This window comes from Arctopsyche grandis, chromosome 6 (genome assembly GCF_051622035.1).
Source record: "Arctopsyche grandis isolate Sample6627 chromosome 6, ASM5162203v2, whole genome shotgun sequence".
Lineage (NCBI taxonomy): Eukaryota > Metazoa > Arthropoda > Insecta > Trichoptera > Hydropsychidae > Arctopsyche > Arctopsyche grandis.
The window spans coordinates 14,516,108-14,535,002 of record NC_135360.1 but is presented as its reverse complement, the minus strand read 5'-3'; the positions used below and the strand labels follow the sequence as shown (position 1 = coordinate 14,535,002).

Here is an 18,895-nt window from a genome sequence, read left to right as displayed (position 1 = left end):
TTAATAACCCGCACGTATGCATAATTCATCAGAATGTCTAATTATATTGCATTGCATTAATTATAAGCTACTTCCAAATTTTCGCTGAAATTATATTAAATAATTTATCTCGGCTTTGATGCTAAATTTTATTTTGAACATCAAAACGTATTTTAATAATGCATTATTAATTATACTATGAAATTTTATCAAATAAAAATTTTATATGCAAATCTTTTCTAAAAGAGTAATGATCTTTAAAAATTAATATCAATTTTATTTTATTTATAGAAAACTATCAAATACATATATATTATGTAGTTTTTGAAGTATTCAAAATAGGGTAAAATCGTTAATTAATTATACACATATTTATATACGATTGAGAAGGATAGTTGAAATAATGGAGAGAGTGAAGAGATTGAAATTTGCAATGGGCGGGTCACGTAGCTATAAGAATGACAAAAAGTGGCGAAAGAAGTGCTAGAATGATACCCGGGAAAATGTAAAAGAACGAAAGGAAAATGCGTGGACAAAATTATAAAAATGTATGGGATGAGATGGTTGAGAGTTGTGCAAAACAGAGGCAAATGTTGGAGAGGCTCACATCCAGCAATGGATGGTGAATGGCTGTAAATGTTGATGATATATAATATGTACATCGACTATTTTATCAATACGGATATTTATATACGCTTTCACCAAACTATTTATCATCGGTGTCGGAATCTGTAAGATACAGATAGTAGTATTGTTCCATAGGAAAACTGGCTATTTTATTTATAATACAATCTCTTCGCGGCAGTAAGCTATCACAAAACGATACACGATAAAAAATTAGCCAGTGCTAAATTTAATCCCATGTCTTCGTGCAATATATATATATATACATATATACAGTCGAATACATACATACATGCGTATTGAATAATTTATGTGATGACCTTTGCCGACATTGCGGCGGTCCACTCGATCTCTGAATTATTCATTGAACAAATGAGCCGCAGAGTCAGCTTCGGAGCTTTGTTTTCTCGTGATCATCCCGCGATATTGGATTATAACGATCTGTACATTTGCATTTAATGTTTGTGCACGGGACGTGTACGACCTGCCTACCGATCGGCCATTTAGCGTCCGTCCATGCCCAGATATGCACATGCACATGCCTCGTGCACTCACACGAATGCGCTTTCGAACCGCATGTGCAATTAATGAATAGCTTTCCCTCGATGCCGTGTTTTACAATCCCTTCGCCGGTATTATTTTGCATTCGTTGACATTCTGCGCTCGTCTCTCGGCCGAATCGACACGTTCATTTTTCATGCTGGCCTGCGCTATGTTTCTTCATAATTCAGTCGCGAGATGCATCCGTGTCCGTAGAACTTATTGCGGTGGTCTGTTGCAATGTGTCATTGTCTTGTATGAAGCTGGGGAATCTGATGATTTTCAAGAAATTTAAATGCAAATATTTTATTCATTAAATAGTGTAAACTTTTTCCATATACATATGTAACAATATGAAGTAGGCGGGTCTGTTCTAAAGTATAGTCTATCGTTTGATAGCAGGTTTAAAAACATGAGATCGATTGCTAGAACTACTTGTGATCGAACTACCTAACTCGTTACTACGTAAATAATTAATTTCTAGCGATCGATTTCATGTTTTTAAACTTGCTAGCAAACGATCGACTATACTCTAGCGGGGAATGGAAGTAGACTTGACTGCAATTTTCAAAATGTTAACAAAAAAGCACGTCTGAATGTGGAGACGTAATATGTGGGTGAGAAGTATCACAAGGGTAGTTGATAAAGTTCAATTGAGGTCAATCCAGGGCTAGAACTCGGGAGCCTCTCGGCCCTTAGCATTAACGCAACCATCAACTGCTGGCTGAGAGAGTGAAGAGATTGAGATGGTAATGGGCAAGTCACGTGGTTATTAGAATGGGCAAAAGGTGGATAAAATAAGTTTTGGGATAATAATACAAATAATGTAAAAGTGTGAAAGGAAGGCCACAAGGAAGATGCGTAGACGAAATTATTAAAATATGTGAGAATAGATGTATGGGAGCTCAGAACAGATGAATTAAGGCGTGTTGGAGAGGTCTTCATCCAGCAGTGTATGTTAAATGGTTGTAAATGATGATATGCACATACATACACGTATATTGTTGTACTTTTACACGTTGTACTGTTGTATGCATATGAATAAGATTAAACAATATTGAAATTTTTTGAGTAAAATTTATATAGCAACGTCATAATGGCTTCACAGTTTACTACTCTTCTTGAAATAAAAATACAATATGTTTATTAGATGAAATAAACAAAAAATTAAATGGATTTTGAGTCGTTAAGCTTCGTTCTAAACTTTGTTTACATATACATATTACCTTAATATACTGTAAAGTATACGCTATTAAATTTTTAATTTTACTATTTTGAAATACATATAAAACTTAATGATATTTGTGTAAGGTTTCGATTAATTTTTTCGCTTGTATAAAAATTTACAACATCTGAACGAGTCATTTGCAAAGTTTGGTTTATTGAAATCGTGCGAAGAGCAGAGGTGTTCAATTAGTCCGCTTATCGACAGGTCTCCATTAGCGCGCATGAAAATTTCGTATCGTTCTGAAATGATTTTTTTTCTTATTTATTGACTTTTTGTTTTTATTTCGGTCCCAAAACTTTTTATCCCATTCACAACACGCACCATTAAGTATCAAAAAATCCTTTTTTTAAATTACACAATTTTTTTAAGATTAAATTGCACGAAAAAATGCCAATTTCTCTCGCCTTTCACGACGATAAGGTTCAATTTAAAGTATTGAAATGAAAAAGAAAAATTCGAGGTAATCCAAATTGATACATATGTATGTACATATGTTAGTATGTATACGTATTCATGTATGTAATTCATTTTTCGTTCTGCTTTTATTATATCGCTATTTCGAATGTGTGTATTGATTTGTATCGAAGCTTCGCCTCGCTTGCATTATTATCCGCTTTTGCACTAATGGATTTAACCGGTTTTCACTAACAACGCTCCATAAATAAAATTCGTTAAAAAAATTACACCACCAAAATATTCGATGAGACTGAGAGCTCGAATAGTGTACATAATTCCCGTTTGCATTAGTGCCAAATATAAATATAATAATGACATGTGCTGATTCTTGTTAGCGCAATTCGCACACTAATTACATATTACAGTGTTGAAATTGTATTTTTATTTAAAATAAAAGTCGCGGTTAACGTCCGGCGAAGAATTTATCTTATTTGTATTGACTTGAGTATCGTTTTTACATACAATTGATGAATATTTATGGGTCGATCTCGAAGGGAAGTTGGTTAAACACTGTCATGCTGTCGCAGTACTACGCGCGCGTCCGCTCAAAGGACACGTGCGGCGGTATTCATTGTAAATTAATTATTATAAATTTTAAAAATAGTCAAAACATCAAGTTAGAAAATTTTCAAATGGATTTTCGATCGATGTGTGTTGATTAATTTTAATTATAATCATTCGACACTGATGTGTATCGGCGCACGATTCCTTTTACGGTTCTTCCCGAGGTCCATTCAAACGTCAATCAGTCGGGAAGGGTGACGGGTCCCCGTAGGATCGCCGGTCCCTTTAGGATCCTTAAACGTCGCTAAAGTCGGTCTACATAGACCCCGGGAACGATTAAACCGCGACGTGAACTCTTTATAGTCGCAACAACATTGAAATTGCCCATTCGCACATTATGTCGCCGCGCAGAAAGGGTTAATTCAAAAATTCACCCCTCCGTTCCGTATTCTCCTGGCGCGAACCCCAGTTGAGGACCACTCAAATGTGCGTATTCATCGTTAAATGCTGTGAGTCATGCTTTAATATTGTAATTTTCATTGAATGTACATATGTATGTATTATAGTATTTGTAAGAGATTATTTCAATTTAAGTACGTGATGGTTGCAAGGTTTCATTAAATGACAGTTTTAATGCATCCTGTATTGCGTATGCAATACATAACTCTGTCTTACAATTTATTTGCCGTATAAATAACAAACTTAGAAATAAATTTAATATATTTTACATATCAAATCGTGGAATGAATGTATGTATGTATACTTTTTTTAAATTGGATTCAATGAAAGTTTTCAAACAACTGACAGACGTGCTAGAACCTCCTCCTTCCATTTATTTTATTTTTATGTTGGCAGTCATCGATCATTTTTTGGATGTCCAGTTCATTTAACGATAGTGTAGCCAGTGGCGTAACAAAAAGTCGCCTGTCTTTTTTAATAAAATAAATGAATTAGCAACGTCTTTTCCCGCTTCAAATTTTGTAAATTCTGCAATCATATATTTTAAAGACGCTTTCTGAGATTCCTTATGTTCAATAGTTCAATTTCACTTTGTATGGATTTACCGATTGAATTTCTTCTGTAGTCTTTCATTAATTGAAACTTGTATTTTGAATACATACTTAAGACTGTTTTCTGTAAATATGAATTGATTTTTTTAGGTTTATTATTTTTTTTTAAATACACGTGTTGGATTTAGTTTAATAAACTAAAATAATGCATATATTAATGATAAGGTTGGCATCCTTGAAATGAAGAATAGTTGAGTTGGTCATTTTGTCAGATGACGATAAACGAGCGATCAGTTCGCTGCGACCTCTGTCATGTAATAAACGTTTTAAACCGCCCAACGAGTCTCATTTAACACCACACCGTCAGTGTCTTCAAACAATAAGATGCTACATTAGTATTAACATTTAGAGATTTTCCACCCACCTTGAGGTCCTGCATGCACCGCATCCCCCTCGCGTTATAGTAGCCACGCCACTGAGTGTAGCAAAAGTTACTACTTAGTTGCGCTATATGGTTTTTGTATGTAGATGATCAGATAAATTTTGTATTAAAAACCTCCATACATATATGTACATACATACATATTTATGTATGTATATCTGTAGGTATAATCTCTTTTCTTGCATATTTTCTTAGAAAAATTAATTGCTTTAAATTTTTGACAAATTTAAAATATTCAGGTATTCATATTTTTCAAATCCAAACAAATTCAACGAAGAAAAATCTTATTTTTAAAATTTTCAAGTATTATATTGTGTCGTGACAGTGTTATCCTACTCTAATCCTCACTCAACTCACTGTCATGATATGCTATTATTATAAAAAGCATTTTGGCAGATTTTTGCATTCGAATGACACTTGAACGTGCTCAAAAAGGATCACATATATTATCTGAAACCATGAGACCCTTCCTACTACCGGAGCAGTATATCAGGAACCTCGAAAATTTCCAACCGGCATTACGGAACACCCAGCTTTTTCCTCGCTGAGTTTTCCGTGCCAATGCTAAACGCGCACTTTATAAACTTGGCATCTACTAAATCTGATTTGAGATTTGACTTTGGCCGCTCGACGTTTATCGGCGTCTCGGATCTACTTCGCTTATAAGGCGTTTATTTGCGCCGCCTGCGAACGGATGCACCGTCGCTTGTATGCAAATAAATCCCGAGATAAGGGTAGTCGGGATGGGGCAAAGAGGAGGAGGGGACATCTTCCGAAACGTCGAATTGTACCCCCCAACCTCCGGTCGTCTTTCAGCTGCCCCCTGTCGCATTGAGCCGTCACTCAGAAGACAAGTCGCCGCAGCTTGCGACTCGCGACAATGGACTTGTGAGAGATGCTGCTGAAAAACTTGATATAGATATATGTATGTATGTGTGTTTTTATTTTCGTTTTCTTCTTGCCAATTTGAGTGCTCTTATATATTGTATATAAGGCGAAATGAGAGAAATCGGATTTAGGTGATTAAAACCAGACCCGATTTTTATCGGCCAGTATAAACGTGTGAAACGTTTCGTGCATACCGTCTTATCAATCGAGCCCACTTGCGCTGTGTTTACTTTTGGCGCCAAAATAAATTCGGAAATATTAAAATTTAAGTCTCAGAATGTCGACATCTTGATAAATAGTACCTTTGCGTGTGCGCTCGATTATATTATAACAAAAATAGTGTATTTACATCTGTATATACATATGTATATAAAATGTAACGTTTTGTTTGTTTTCTATTGAAAATAAAAATACCCATAATAATGTTTGACTAATCATTATCAAATTGTATTCTACTCTACGGATCTTATTTGATAGAATTTATAGATTTAAGAAATTAAATAATATAACAGGCCAATGCAGGCTGGTTTGGCCTTTATATACATATGTAGTTATAATCGGCCGGCACGCATTAAAACTGCTGCTGTGTTCACATGCTAATCATGCACAGAACATAGTTTATTCGTATGTAATATTAAGGGTGATGCTTAAACAATTATAATATTAAGGCAAAATTCTTTTAACAGTGTTCATATTTGGCCCGTTTTTTTGTCACTTTGGAAACCGCTATATCAGGGATTTACTGTATAATATAAATATACTTTTTCTTACCGAGATTAATATGTAATAAATATTCGTAAAATCGTGATTATAAAATATATATACTATGAATTTAAGTTAGATCCTTTCCGTTCAGCTGAATCTGAATTAAAATTTCATTAAATTCAAATTAAAACATTCCAAAAATATAGTGGGTGGTTAAATTCCATAAAATATTATACATGATAATTTATGTAGATACTTCGATGTTGGTAAATTTTTTAATTAATTTCAATTAAAAAGTAAATGGGTCTATTTTGCTTTGGCGTTTAAATTCAAGGCTCACGAGCGAACCGGTTAACTATGTAATTGGGCCAGCAGTTTATTTTTATTATTATAATAATAATATTTCTTGCTTGAATATATTAAAAATGGCATGTTTTGAATTGATTGCGTTTGTCATAATAATTAATGCGTTTCGATAACGTCCAAAAATAATAAGCTTTTAGCTTGAAATGCGATTGTGCTGAAGGCTCTACACACATTTACTTTCACCCAATCATAATATTATTATTTTTATTCTCTATTTTTATTATTTTTCATTTCAATAAGCTGGCTTACTTTCGTTAGCGTTCGACTATGAAAACGAGTCGACTCTAAAAAATAAAAAAAAAAAGAGTACAACCCTACCTCCAGTCCTTAACGACAACATCTATTCGTGCTCGTATCGCAGAAAACGTAAGATAAGGAAAATAAAATATAAAAATAAACAACTAGCGCGAAAAAAATCGACACGAAGAGGAAGCTCCGCGGAAAGTTTCAGCCAGCCTCCGAAATCTTTCTCTCGCGTATAGAAAACTTGTACGCTTTGAACTTATTTTTAGATAAGCCTCGTCGTACACTGTTATCCGATACCCTTAATGGCTTTCTGAAACGCGAGGATTTTCAGGCATCGCTACAAATTTTTCATCGACACATATGCGTATCGAATTGCGAATAAATCGCGCAAACAGGCTAGCAAACGCGTCTTATCCATTAGCCTCAAATGTGTCAATCGGTACCCCGCTCTCCTCCCTCCTCTCCCCCGTCGCTTACCCTATCATTGAACGTTCGTCCTTTAAATCTGACCCTTCCGGAATTATCTTTCGTTTAACCCTTAAATATTATCCCTTCATAAATTTATAATTAGATCCGATTTTCCATATATTTAGACTGATTTCCAGAGGCGCATATAATCCGTTTCCGTACTGTGAAATTGGTACCTTTTTGCCTTGAGTGGAACATGTCTCTTCGCACCTAAATATGCACATAAATTTGACTTATTATTAGGCAATCGTTCCGTAGATTAAATTTACATGATACTTGTTAAATTGATCGCTTTGAATAATTTGTTCGAATTTAATTGGAAAATCTCTTCTTCTGTAAACTTTTATAAATTAGATTATTTGGCGTTGTCTCTCGACTTGAGTCAAACTTATTACTCTCTTATAAGCAATTCAAATATCTATTTTTTATTTAACTATTTATTTTAACGATCTAAATTTTCGTTGAATGGGAACAGTGCTAAAAATATCGGTGGCTCTCTTTTATCTTTGGTTTCTACACATCCTTAAACTTTTCTTTACCTATGGCATTTTTTTAACATGATGGTTCATTTTATTTGAATTTTTAGATATTTCAAATGCTTCCGCAGACTAAAAAAAAATCATCCTGTCCATTCTCTTTTTCTTTTGGTCATAAAATATGTACTAAAATTTGTAATTGCACAAACATGCAAACAAATTATTATAGAACACATATACATACATACATATGTATATGTACCTGATCAATTTTCTTGCGAGTCTATGTTGGACGAATGACAACATCGTTGTTATCGGAAACGGTTTTAAACATTAAATTAATCGATTTACATACAGAATCCTCTCGGCTATCTATGTACACACATAGGTACGAAAAATCAAAAAATATTGAAAAAATGACTAAACTTATGTCAGAAAAAAATCAAACCATGAATTAAGAGGTTATTTCATCAATGTAACAAGTAATAACGTTACAGTTATATTTTAAATGTATCAAACTATAAAATCAAAAAATATGTTATCGTATAAAACAGAATATAATTAAATATTTCGGATTATCCGTGCCTGTATTAGGATTATCCGTGCTGTACCCATCATTAGTCTAAATAATCAAGGTATATAGTATATTGTATTTTAAAGGATCAAAGTAGTGACTAAAATATTCACCATTATATATTTGTATGTATATTGAAACCCCTTACATCAATTAAGGCCATGGTGGATAAGAGTAGATGAAATTTGTAAAAGATGTGTGAGATGAGATGGACGAGAGTTACCTAAAACAGAGACGAATGGAAGCGTGTTGAGAGGCCTTCATGGTAGATGATATTGTAAAACATTTTTCTCGATAAAAATAAAAGTCCCTTTTGCTCGAGTGACGCTATGAAACATTTTTTCTTAAAATCTAAATATATCCTATGAATATACTCTGAAGTATTAGTTAGTTAAAAATACAAATGGGTCATTAGGCGAAACGAACCCGAAGCTAGAGACTGCAGTCCCCTTTGTTTTTATCGTACAATAGATTATTGTACTTGGTTTTTATCGTAACTGTCGCGTGGAAAGGGTTAATTTATATATTCCCATAAGCTTGCTTATAATTTTTCGTGTATTTATAGTTAATGAGGGTGAACTTTTACGGTACAAGTCTCAGAAATGGATTTATAATAACTTACGGAATAGGGGTCGTTAGACGCTTTAGTGTCCACTCGTTACAGTGGCGTCCGCTAAACTCGCCCAACTAAATAAACAAGTATCTACAAAACGTTTCTCAAACTTTAAATATCGGACGTTACATATTTATTACCCGCATTATTACATTTAAAATGGAATCGATATCGATGCGCAAACCGGAAACCAATCAATCCTTTGTGCGACCGATTTTCAGCCCTTTGCTGTTTGTTCGGTACACAACAAAGAAATAAATTAAAGCTTATGGTATTGTGTTTAATTTAACGGTTCAATAAGCGTCGGAAAATAGCGGATGGGTCACCGGGGTGTGCGTTACCCCGACGATAATTGCGATAGTTTGGTGCGATTTTACACATGTGCGTGTAATCGCACTTTAAATTTAAACGCAGGCTCTCGAATGTTCGGTTATTCGTGTTTTATACGTTATAGATGGCCGGTGCAGACCTTACTTGGTAAAGTTTGATATCCAAAAAGCAATCCATTATAAGGAAAACGAACTGTAAGCTCATTTGTTATGAGTCATATTCAATTACTGTCTCCGGCTCATGCTAACGAAACTACACTGTGTAAACACCACGATGGGATTGTCAACCTTTTTTATTAATATTATTATTTTTGCATATTTCATGACGTTCGGTGCACAGCGTGAATAATATTATGGTAATGTTTTTTAGTTTTATTAGAAACATTCCGTTATAATATTCTGATCGATGCAAAAATGTCGTTTTTATTACGTTACACTCATACATACATTCTTAGATTATTCATAGATAAATTTTTAAGTAGTTTTTGTTTTCTTGATGGTTTAGCTACTTGTCATTTATTTTTAACGAGCTATATATGTAAGTCCGGCTTTGCCAAATATTTCTTAAAATAAACAGTAAATACATCAAAAATTTTACCATAAACAACCATTAATACTTATGTATATGTATATTTTTGAATTATACATTGTTTTTAAATCGAATGCGATAATTGACGTTGAAAATATCATGATTGTTATTGAAAAGAGTTGGCTATAGCTTTTTAATTTAATAGACTAGTATTGTGCCTGTTTATAATTCAACGAGTTGTTTTGGAACATAATTGATACATAAACCATACCCGAGGCTATTGTCGCTACAGCTTTTAGCAATTTGCATAACCCCCTCACTATACTGCTCCTCGTGTCAGTGGCGGCTCGTGATAAATTACAGTGGCGATGAATCATCGGGGTATAGTAGCCCGATGACCATACCGGTGACCGAACGCAAACAAAAATAGCAATTATATGTATGTACTTTACTGGGAGGCTGCAGCCCCACAGCCTATATGGACGAGCCACCACTGATCTCAAACAAATGAGCATATGTAATATGTGTGTATACGCCTTCTTGTATGTTTGTTCTTGTCAATCCTTCATTCTTATGAAGTTCTGATAATTGTAATATTTATTTTTTTAAATCTCCATGAAAAAAAAACATGTGTACATTATATCCTTTCCGTTTTCATATATGTATATTTATTATTTTAAACATTTACTTAAATATCAATAAGCAGCTCGGTAGTTGTGTTAATGCTAACCACTAAGAGGCTCCCGGGCTTCAAGCCTTGGGTTGACCTCAATGTGAAAAAATATAAACATATATGTATTTATATTTGTGGCTCCAATTCAATCGTTTCCTATCAATGTTTGACAATTAATCTGATTTCTTTATTGAAACAGTTCCTCGTCAAATTGACAAAAACCATCCTACCCATGATTTATCACCACTATTTGAATATAATTTTTCGGGACAGAGTACGGATGGAAATTCTAGTTGCCGACGGTCTTGGAGGACAGGGCTTATGAAGAAGATTTAAATATGATTTCAAATTTATAATCTATAAATTTATATATGTATAAATTTAATGCCATAGGTGTCGGTCGTTCAAGGGCCGTCCGTAATGGAATTATGGTAAAATTTAATTTTTTATAAAAAATATATATTGATGTCCTTGTAATATAAATGAATATAAAAAAACATGTGATATTTTATATACATAAAAGTTACGAAAGCGATCATATAATATTACGAATCAGGTCTATTTTATATGTTTTCTTTATACGGTATTTGTGCGTGCACAGAAAAACAATTCTATTATTCCGATATACATTTCCTAAATTATCTACATGTATACATATGTATGTATGTATATTGTCAACGATGTTTCAATTGTTCTCAATGTCTATACAAATATATTGTATTTTTTATACCCGTTAAATAAGAAATTTCCTTTGATTCGATTTCTGAAAGGAATCGACGAATATGTACCTATGTATGTTAGTATGTATGTATGTATTACATTTTCCTTTTGCATTTATCACGTTTTCGTTTTTATCAAACACAAAGAAGAAAGGGAAAAAATAACGTTATCTTTACATGTCTAAATGTCTATATAGGAGAGATAAGAAACATTGTCACCAATGACAATGCTTTTTCCATTAATCCGTCGAATTTAGTAGACTGGTAAAATGGTTGGCGCGCCCTGCGATTCTTCGATATGATTAATGATCGGCTTTTTTTCACAACCTGCACAATAAACTAGACAACATTGGGTATGCATCATCGTAACACATGGCTAACAGTAATAAATACTTTAAAGCTTGATTATTACTATACACATTGTGTAAATTTATGTATATAGCAACGCCTAGTATTCCTTTGTAAATGTTCGTTATGTGTATAATAATCCAGTCAGAATTCGGCTCTCATTAATTCCGATTTTTTTCACGGATTATTGAATTTGTATACGTATAAAATTCAATTTCTTTACACTATGCAAATAATTTCAATTTCAAATATTGTTAAAAAAAAACAAGCTTCATTTTATATCCGCTAATTGGGCACATTCGAGTATTGAAGTTTGCAACCATTTTCTTAAAATTGATCCACTTTTTCATTTTTTAAAAATTGATCCACCAAATTTCTTTTGAGACGTTTTCATTTATGGGAAAACTCAGATTTTCTTCCGTAGATTTCTGTCATTCTTATTTCAGACAACTTAATTTTAAAGTTTTGCAAACACATAAATAACATATGTATGTAAGATTTTCTTCATATTCTCGATACAAACATATCATTATCATCATTCATAGCCTTTCTTTATCCACCGCAGGATGGAGGCCTCTCTAACACTCTTCTATTCATCTCTGTTTTGGGCAACTCTCATCCATCTTATCCCACACATTTTTATAATTTCATCCATCCATCTCCACTGTGGCCTTCTTTGCATCCTTTTACATTATTTCAATGTCGTATTGTATGTATGTATGTTTGTACTTACATATTATTATTAAATTGCTCAAATTTCTGTTTCCTGGATGGATCCAGGTACTGCATAAGTATTATATTATATGTACTATAATAAATCGATTATCTAATAGCAGCGTTGATGCCGAACGAATCGTAACATCCGAGATGCCCTCATTAACCCTATACATACTGGGCTTTTAATAACAATTTTTCTCACGATTCGTTTAAGACAAAACTGCGCGCATTAACCCCCTAAACGGCGGAAACGAAACTGAACGATCGATTAATTTAAAACGCATAAGGCACGCACCGTTAACCCGTTCGCCTCTCTTTCGCCGCCGACAACAATAGACTGGACGGATCCGTTAAGTATTTTTTAAACGGTTTTATATACAGTACAATATATATTACAGTCGGTACAATTAAAGCGTCATTAGAGCGCAAGCACGCACCGTAAGGGTCAAATTAATTAATGGGAGGGAGCGTCGTGTAAACAGACGGAAGACACTGAAAGGTGAACACGCCGAGGAATTAAATACAAAAAAATATTTATATGTATACAAATAAAAATACAAAGTGTGAGGATTTTTTGCGACCGCAATTAACGCGTATCCGTTCTCGAAACTGAGGAAGTTAAATACTGCAAAAAGTGAACCACTTACTTTGCTCAGCACCTGTTGATGTGATTAATAAATCTACTTAGTAAAAACAATTTAATGGTGCTTAATCTCGACGAGTTCCTGTGTGGAGTATTTTACTATGTTTATTTCGTTTTCGTCTAGCTAAAATTTGTATTTTTATTTTTCTACGAACTTAAATTCTATCTTGTTTTTTGTTCCACTTTTTAGACGTGGCCAATTAGGTTACAGTATTCGTCTCGCATGTCCTAATCACATTGACGTAATGGGCATTAACTATTTAAACTATTATTAACTACCGTAAAACGTACTAAAAGGCAACGCCTTCGGTGAATACTTACATATGCTTACACCCACTTTTTATTTACACCTACATACTTACTAAGTATGTACGTGTAAATAAAACAGTATTACATACTTACTAAGTAAACTATTCATGTCACTTTACTTTGTGTCATCAATAGAAGTAGGACCGGAAGCGTGCTTTTTCCCGGAAACATGGCGTTTTGAGTCTATTTTCCAGGAAACAGGGCAAACTACAAAGCTAGAGAGCATAAAAAAAGGTTCATCATAAAAATGAACAATGAACATTGAACGGCCGAAAGTTGGTCCGGTCTTTAGTCATCAATAGACATCGGATGGTCGTCAGGACAATTGCAAATAACAATAATTTCCAATAGTGTTCAAAGTAAGCGAGCAAAAAAATGGTTTTTCTACGAAATTAACAATAGTAAAACCCTCTGCCCTTATCCCTAGAAAAAATCTAGTCATCATCCATGACGCGCTCACCTGTAATGTTTGATGTTCTTGGGATTTGTTTGGTTCATACTTCCAATAGTTTTAATATAATATGAAAAATATATTTTCTTGTTACCCAATTCAGACTACTAATTATTAAAATGAACATTATTTCAATACATTTGAAGCATTTCAACTAATGAAAGAGAGCGTCCGAATGAAGGAGTCAACAATTTTCTGCCGATTCTAAAATTCAAAAACGGGATTTTTTGTTGCTCAGTGTAATTGGGATTGTAAATGAAAAATTCTTTACTGGGTTGACACGATGCAAATAGCTTGGACGTTACTAGTAGCGTGGCAATAGGTGATAAAAACCGTTTTTGAATGTTTTAGACGTTCAACTTGGTATCGCTATAAAGCTACTCGTATCATGTCAACCCGGTAATCTTTAATTTACAATCCCAATTACACTGAGCAATTATTTTATAATGAATATTCAAAAGCAGATCATTTTGTTTTCTTTTTTATAATTTACAACATTTGTGTCATAAAAATTTACTGGAAATAGTAAAAGTCATTCGCGTTGTTATTTTGTTTATGTATATTAAGTGAAAATAGACATTTTATAGCCATAGCCTCATTTCTGTGTGTCATTTGTTCGTTTATTAGGTGTTAATACCTCGTCAATATGTTTTCGAACAGTCATAAATGCTTCAGCAAAGGTACTCAAACCGTTTCGAATACGGAAAACTTGAACGATTTCAGATAGACACGTGTGTCTGTTAAAGTTAACACTCATCACTGTTAAAATTAAGTCTTGATTCCATTCTGTACAATATGTACAAAACATTGTAAATGTATATTTAATTTGAAAATTCATTGCATACATACATATACAAATAGCGACAAGATGCCGCCGGTTAATTTGTCATTCATTACTTGACATTGACGGCTCATCGTTTGTCTGTGCGTCGAATCATCATTAGTCATGACTTATTACCTGTGTAGTTTTTTCCTGCGTTTTGTTTTCGACTGTTGTGCTGCACAAAGGATGTGTGTCCATTGAAAAAAGTTAATGAAATATTATTTTCGGGTAGTTAGCGGCTCGGGTCGTCGAAAAAATAAAGTGGGATCATATTATTAAGTACGTGTGTCGGGATTGAAACTAATTGAAAATAACAGTTTCGAACGAATCGAGAAAAAAACACGCACGATGCTTAGAAGAGGAGAGATTCGTTCCTTTCATGCGCGTCGCTTTAAACGGTGTTATTTTGATTATATAAAGTTACGGAGTATATTAAGCTAATCAACTGATGTTATTTTAGGAGGTAAATCGTTATGGATCCGGGAACTTTTGAATAATATTTTAGGTAAACACGTATACTATGTATTTGTACGGGTATATTATTGTGTATTTTCTTTGTAACTTGTCCTTCAGGCATCTAGCATATTTTAAACTCGAATAACACGGTTTGTTTTTTTTTATTTTATCTTCATAAGGTTTGCTTCACATAAAAGAAACCTTTCATATATCTCGATTAATATTGTACATTATATAGATGTATTTATAACCATGCTTTATAATTGTCATAAACATATCTCTGTAGTCTCTATAACTTCTAACTGTAGATACTTTCGTGAACTATTTAATCATTTGTTGCAATTTTTATATGAATTCATATCTAGTTGATTCGTCAAAATCATTAATTTAGTTTTCGAGACTAAATTTGTAAATTTATATGTTTGTAAATATACATATATGTATATATTGTAGGATCTGGTTTTAAAGAGACAGACGATACTGTGAAATGAGACTCGTTGAGCGGTTTAAAACCTTGTTTACTAATCGGAGTACCGCAACGATCTAAGCGTCACATTACATGTTACCAACCTCATCATACATGCATTCCTCTAAGTTAGAAAAATTAAATCCCACGATATTATACTTAAAATTATACAAAGCTTCTTCAATAATACAGATTCTCATATTTTTTGTAGGTAACATGTATTCTTTGCTTCTGAATAGATATCAATTTACATACATTTATATATGTATCAATGTTTGTTAGATTCGTATATGCAAAAAAGACTGTATGAATTTGTTTTTCCCTGCTTCATTCAAGCTTTCAGTGAAATTTATTGGGTTGAATCAAAGAACTTTTCATTAAAATTAATTCAAAAATAATATTTATCAGAAATTGAACAATTTTGTAGCTAATCATTATGTTTGGTTTTGATTCGTTGCATTTTTTTGTTATCATTATTTGATTTAAAATTGAATATTTTTTGTTTCAGGTGTGGCCATAAGATGCGCTATGGATCAGCGTTGTGGTCGTCGCGTGATGTCACCGGTAGACGAGGCTGAGGCCATCTATTGTGGCCGCTATGTTCCTCCAGGACCTCCAGCTCAACCTTGCCGACCTCTATTACATTTCCCACCGCCACCCCACCACCCACCCCCAAGGCAGCAGCAACAGCAACAGCAACATCTCAACAACAACTTCAACGACCAGGACTTCGATTTGAAGGACTGCATGCGTGAGGACTCGCCCCACTCTTACTCCAACCACCACCAGAGTCCGTGCCTGGACCACGAGGACGAGTGCCAGAGCTACAACAACCACCGCAACTACCACGATGACATCCACTGCGACAGGCGGGTATTCGAGAGGAACCACTTCGCCACCAGCTCTCGGCACGGACACATCAAGTGCTACTCGGACGACGTGCAAAAGTCGAAGACTTTCGGCCATCACAGGCATCATCACATGCACACGTCATCTGAACCTGTGCCGGACCAACGACATTGTCAACCTTACATCGCCGACGATCACATACTCACAACGGCAGAAGTGCACAACTATCCTCCCAAAGACGGCGGATCGCCTAAAGAGTGCAACCACAAGAGTTATAGTTCCAAAAAATATCAATTGAAAAATTCCAAATATCCGGATGATGGCGATACGATACTTTCTCTGGATGAAAGATGCGCTAAGGACTTGGATGAGATCTTACCAGCTAGATTCGCTGCTATGACAGCATCCCAAAGAGAAAATTCAGTCCAGTGGAATCGTGATAATATAGCTGCAACTATGGAACGCTTCGAACCTAGCGATTACTCTTACGCTTATTACGAACCAGGCGCTAGTTCTAGGCGCTTGAGTTCTTCTGCTCCCGGATCGTCCCGATCGAATAATTGTTGTCAAAAAACACCAACTAATATACCGAAGAGTCTTATCCCTAAGGAGAGGGCATTAAGGCACACTTACTTAACAAGGTACGGAACTGAGGAGAACATTTACGAAGAAATAACGGAAGGGGCGAGAAACGCCTGCCCTAAGCATAGGACGGCCCATCAGCAATCGTTAATATCTCTCAACCAGAGTATCGTAGAGGAGGAGGTGAGAAGGGTGGAAAACAGGCACAAAAGGATATTAGGAGAGCTAAATCTGTCCGTGGAGGCGATGCTGATGCCCGAATCGGAATCACCCGATTCAGAAAAGGCAGAAGGGGGAGACAACTTGGAGGAATTGTTGAGGGTGGGACCCACGGACGAATTGTTATCGCCCGCCAGTTGTCACCCCCCAGATTTGGACAGTGGATTCAGCGGCAGCAGTAGTGGAGCCAGTTACGTAGGCAGTCTGAGGTATAAGCCCAGAGGCTCTCTCAGTTTACCTAGAGCGTCCCCTCCCGCGGTTATATACGGATCGGGAAGGGGCGTGAAGATTCTGGAAGCAAGAGACCACAAGGACAACGGTAGGACGAACGAGTGTGCTAACCAGTGCGCCAGGAAGTCGGACAATGCTATACTGCCTAGCAAAAGTCAAAATTGTGTCGTAAACGAGACGAACGGCCCAAAATCAGGCGGGTTCTGGAGCAAGAAGGCGTGGAAGAAGATACCGGGCTTTTCCAGCTCGAACAGCATCAACAAGGCGGGTCTCTCCGGTGAGTCTTTACAATTTTCAATCCTACACAATATTATTATGTAAATAAGGATTTTTCTAATGCATCAGGATAATTATCGCCCTGTGAAAACACACCGAGACTTAACTGAGGGAGGGGTTAGCTCACAATCGGACCGTATAATTTAATGTTCGCCTTTTTGATTTGTATATAATTTGGGGTTTCCTGTTCTACTGTATTTATTGATATAAATAAAATGCCTCTCGCCGAGATAATTTCCCTAGATGCATTTCCTCTTTTAATGTTGCATGACGTATCGATATTTTACGCTTAATGCATTTGTTTTTACATGTGTCGTCTCTACAAATTACACACACATCTATATTATATGTTATTTTGTTATATAAAGATTTTGTTATATAAATATATGTACTGGAATCGTTACAGTAAACTGTGTATTTACAAGTGAAAGCTTCAATCAATCAATCAATCTTTAATACGTTTCAATGCGTTGCCATTTTTTATTATTTATTTTTGCGACTCTTTGTCGCATTTCTGTTTTCGTCGTATTCCAGAAATGTTTTTCATATAAAAGTGGAACGAATATGAACATATCCAATTTTTTATGAACATATGTATATTCTTCCAATATGGTATGTACTATATTTTAAGCACATAATTGAATACATACATATGTATTTGTTTATATATTTTCTTATGTGTGAATTTAGTTCACTTTTCTGCTTTCGTTTGAATAAAACCGTCAGATGCTTGCTAAAAAATAAAAATTTCTATGAACGGAAAAACGTAATGTATTTCGACATTGAGCCGAAACGCGCACCAAAGATGGGAATAAAAAGCGTGACGTCACATCCAGGGCTTCTCAATGGGCGCCCTTTGCGTTTATCGAACTTCTCGCAACACAGCTCAAAAAAAAGAGAAGAAAAAATGAAACCTTATTCTTCATTGCGCAACAAAAGATTTCCTTTTAAATGTCGTCTATTTAGAATTTTTCGTACCGGAAAATGTGTCACGTCTTCGATTTTTCGCCGCGGTTTTGTGACTGTCGTAATATAATATTCATATCGAACAATGAATTGAAAGCTTTTAACGAGTCTTATTTCATGCGTCAGTCGAGGGTTAAAATTCGTTACCGTATATACGATATATACATATGTACATGTGTAGTAGAGCTTT

At 34.7% G+C, this 18,895-nt stretch overlaps 3 protein-coding genes across 5 annotated transcripts in view; all 3 read left to right on the top strand.

The window, feature by feature from the left end:
- The window catches only part of LOC143912753 (uncharacterized), a 602,600-nt gene that overhangs the window by 103,376 nt on the left and 480,329 nt on the right, over positions 1-18,895 (top strand). The gene's annotated exons all lie outside the window — the stretch shown is intronic.
- Positions 1-18,895, top strand: part of LOC143912755 (rho guanine nucleotide exchange factor 10) — a 502,593-nt gene that overhangs the window by 103,376 nt on the left and 380,322 nt on the right. The window lies entirely within an intron of this gene.
- LOC143912757 (uncharacterized) overlaps positions 1-18,895 on the top strand; it is a 408,567-nt gene that overhangs the window by 262,252 nt on the left and 127,420 nt on the right. The window contains exon 2 of the mRNA XM_077432124.1: positions 16,091-17,740. Coding sequence (XP_077288250.1) covers positions 16,111-17,740 — 1,630 coding nt within the window. The 5' untranslated portion in view covers positions 16,091-16,110. The remainder of the gene's footprint in view (positions 1-16,090; positions 17,741-18,895) is intronic.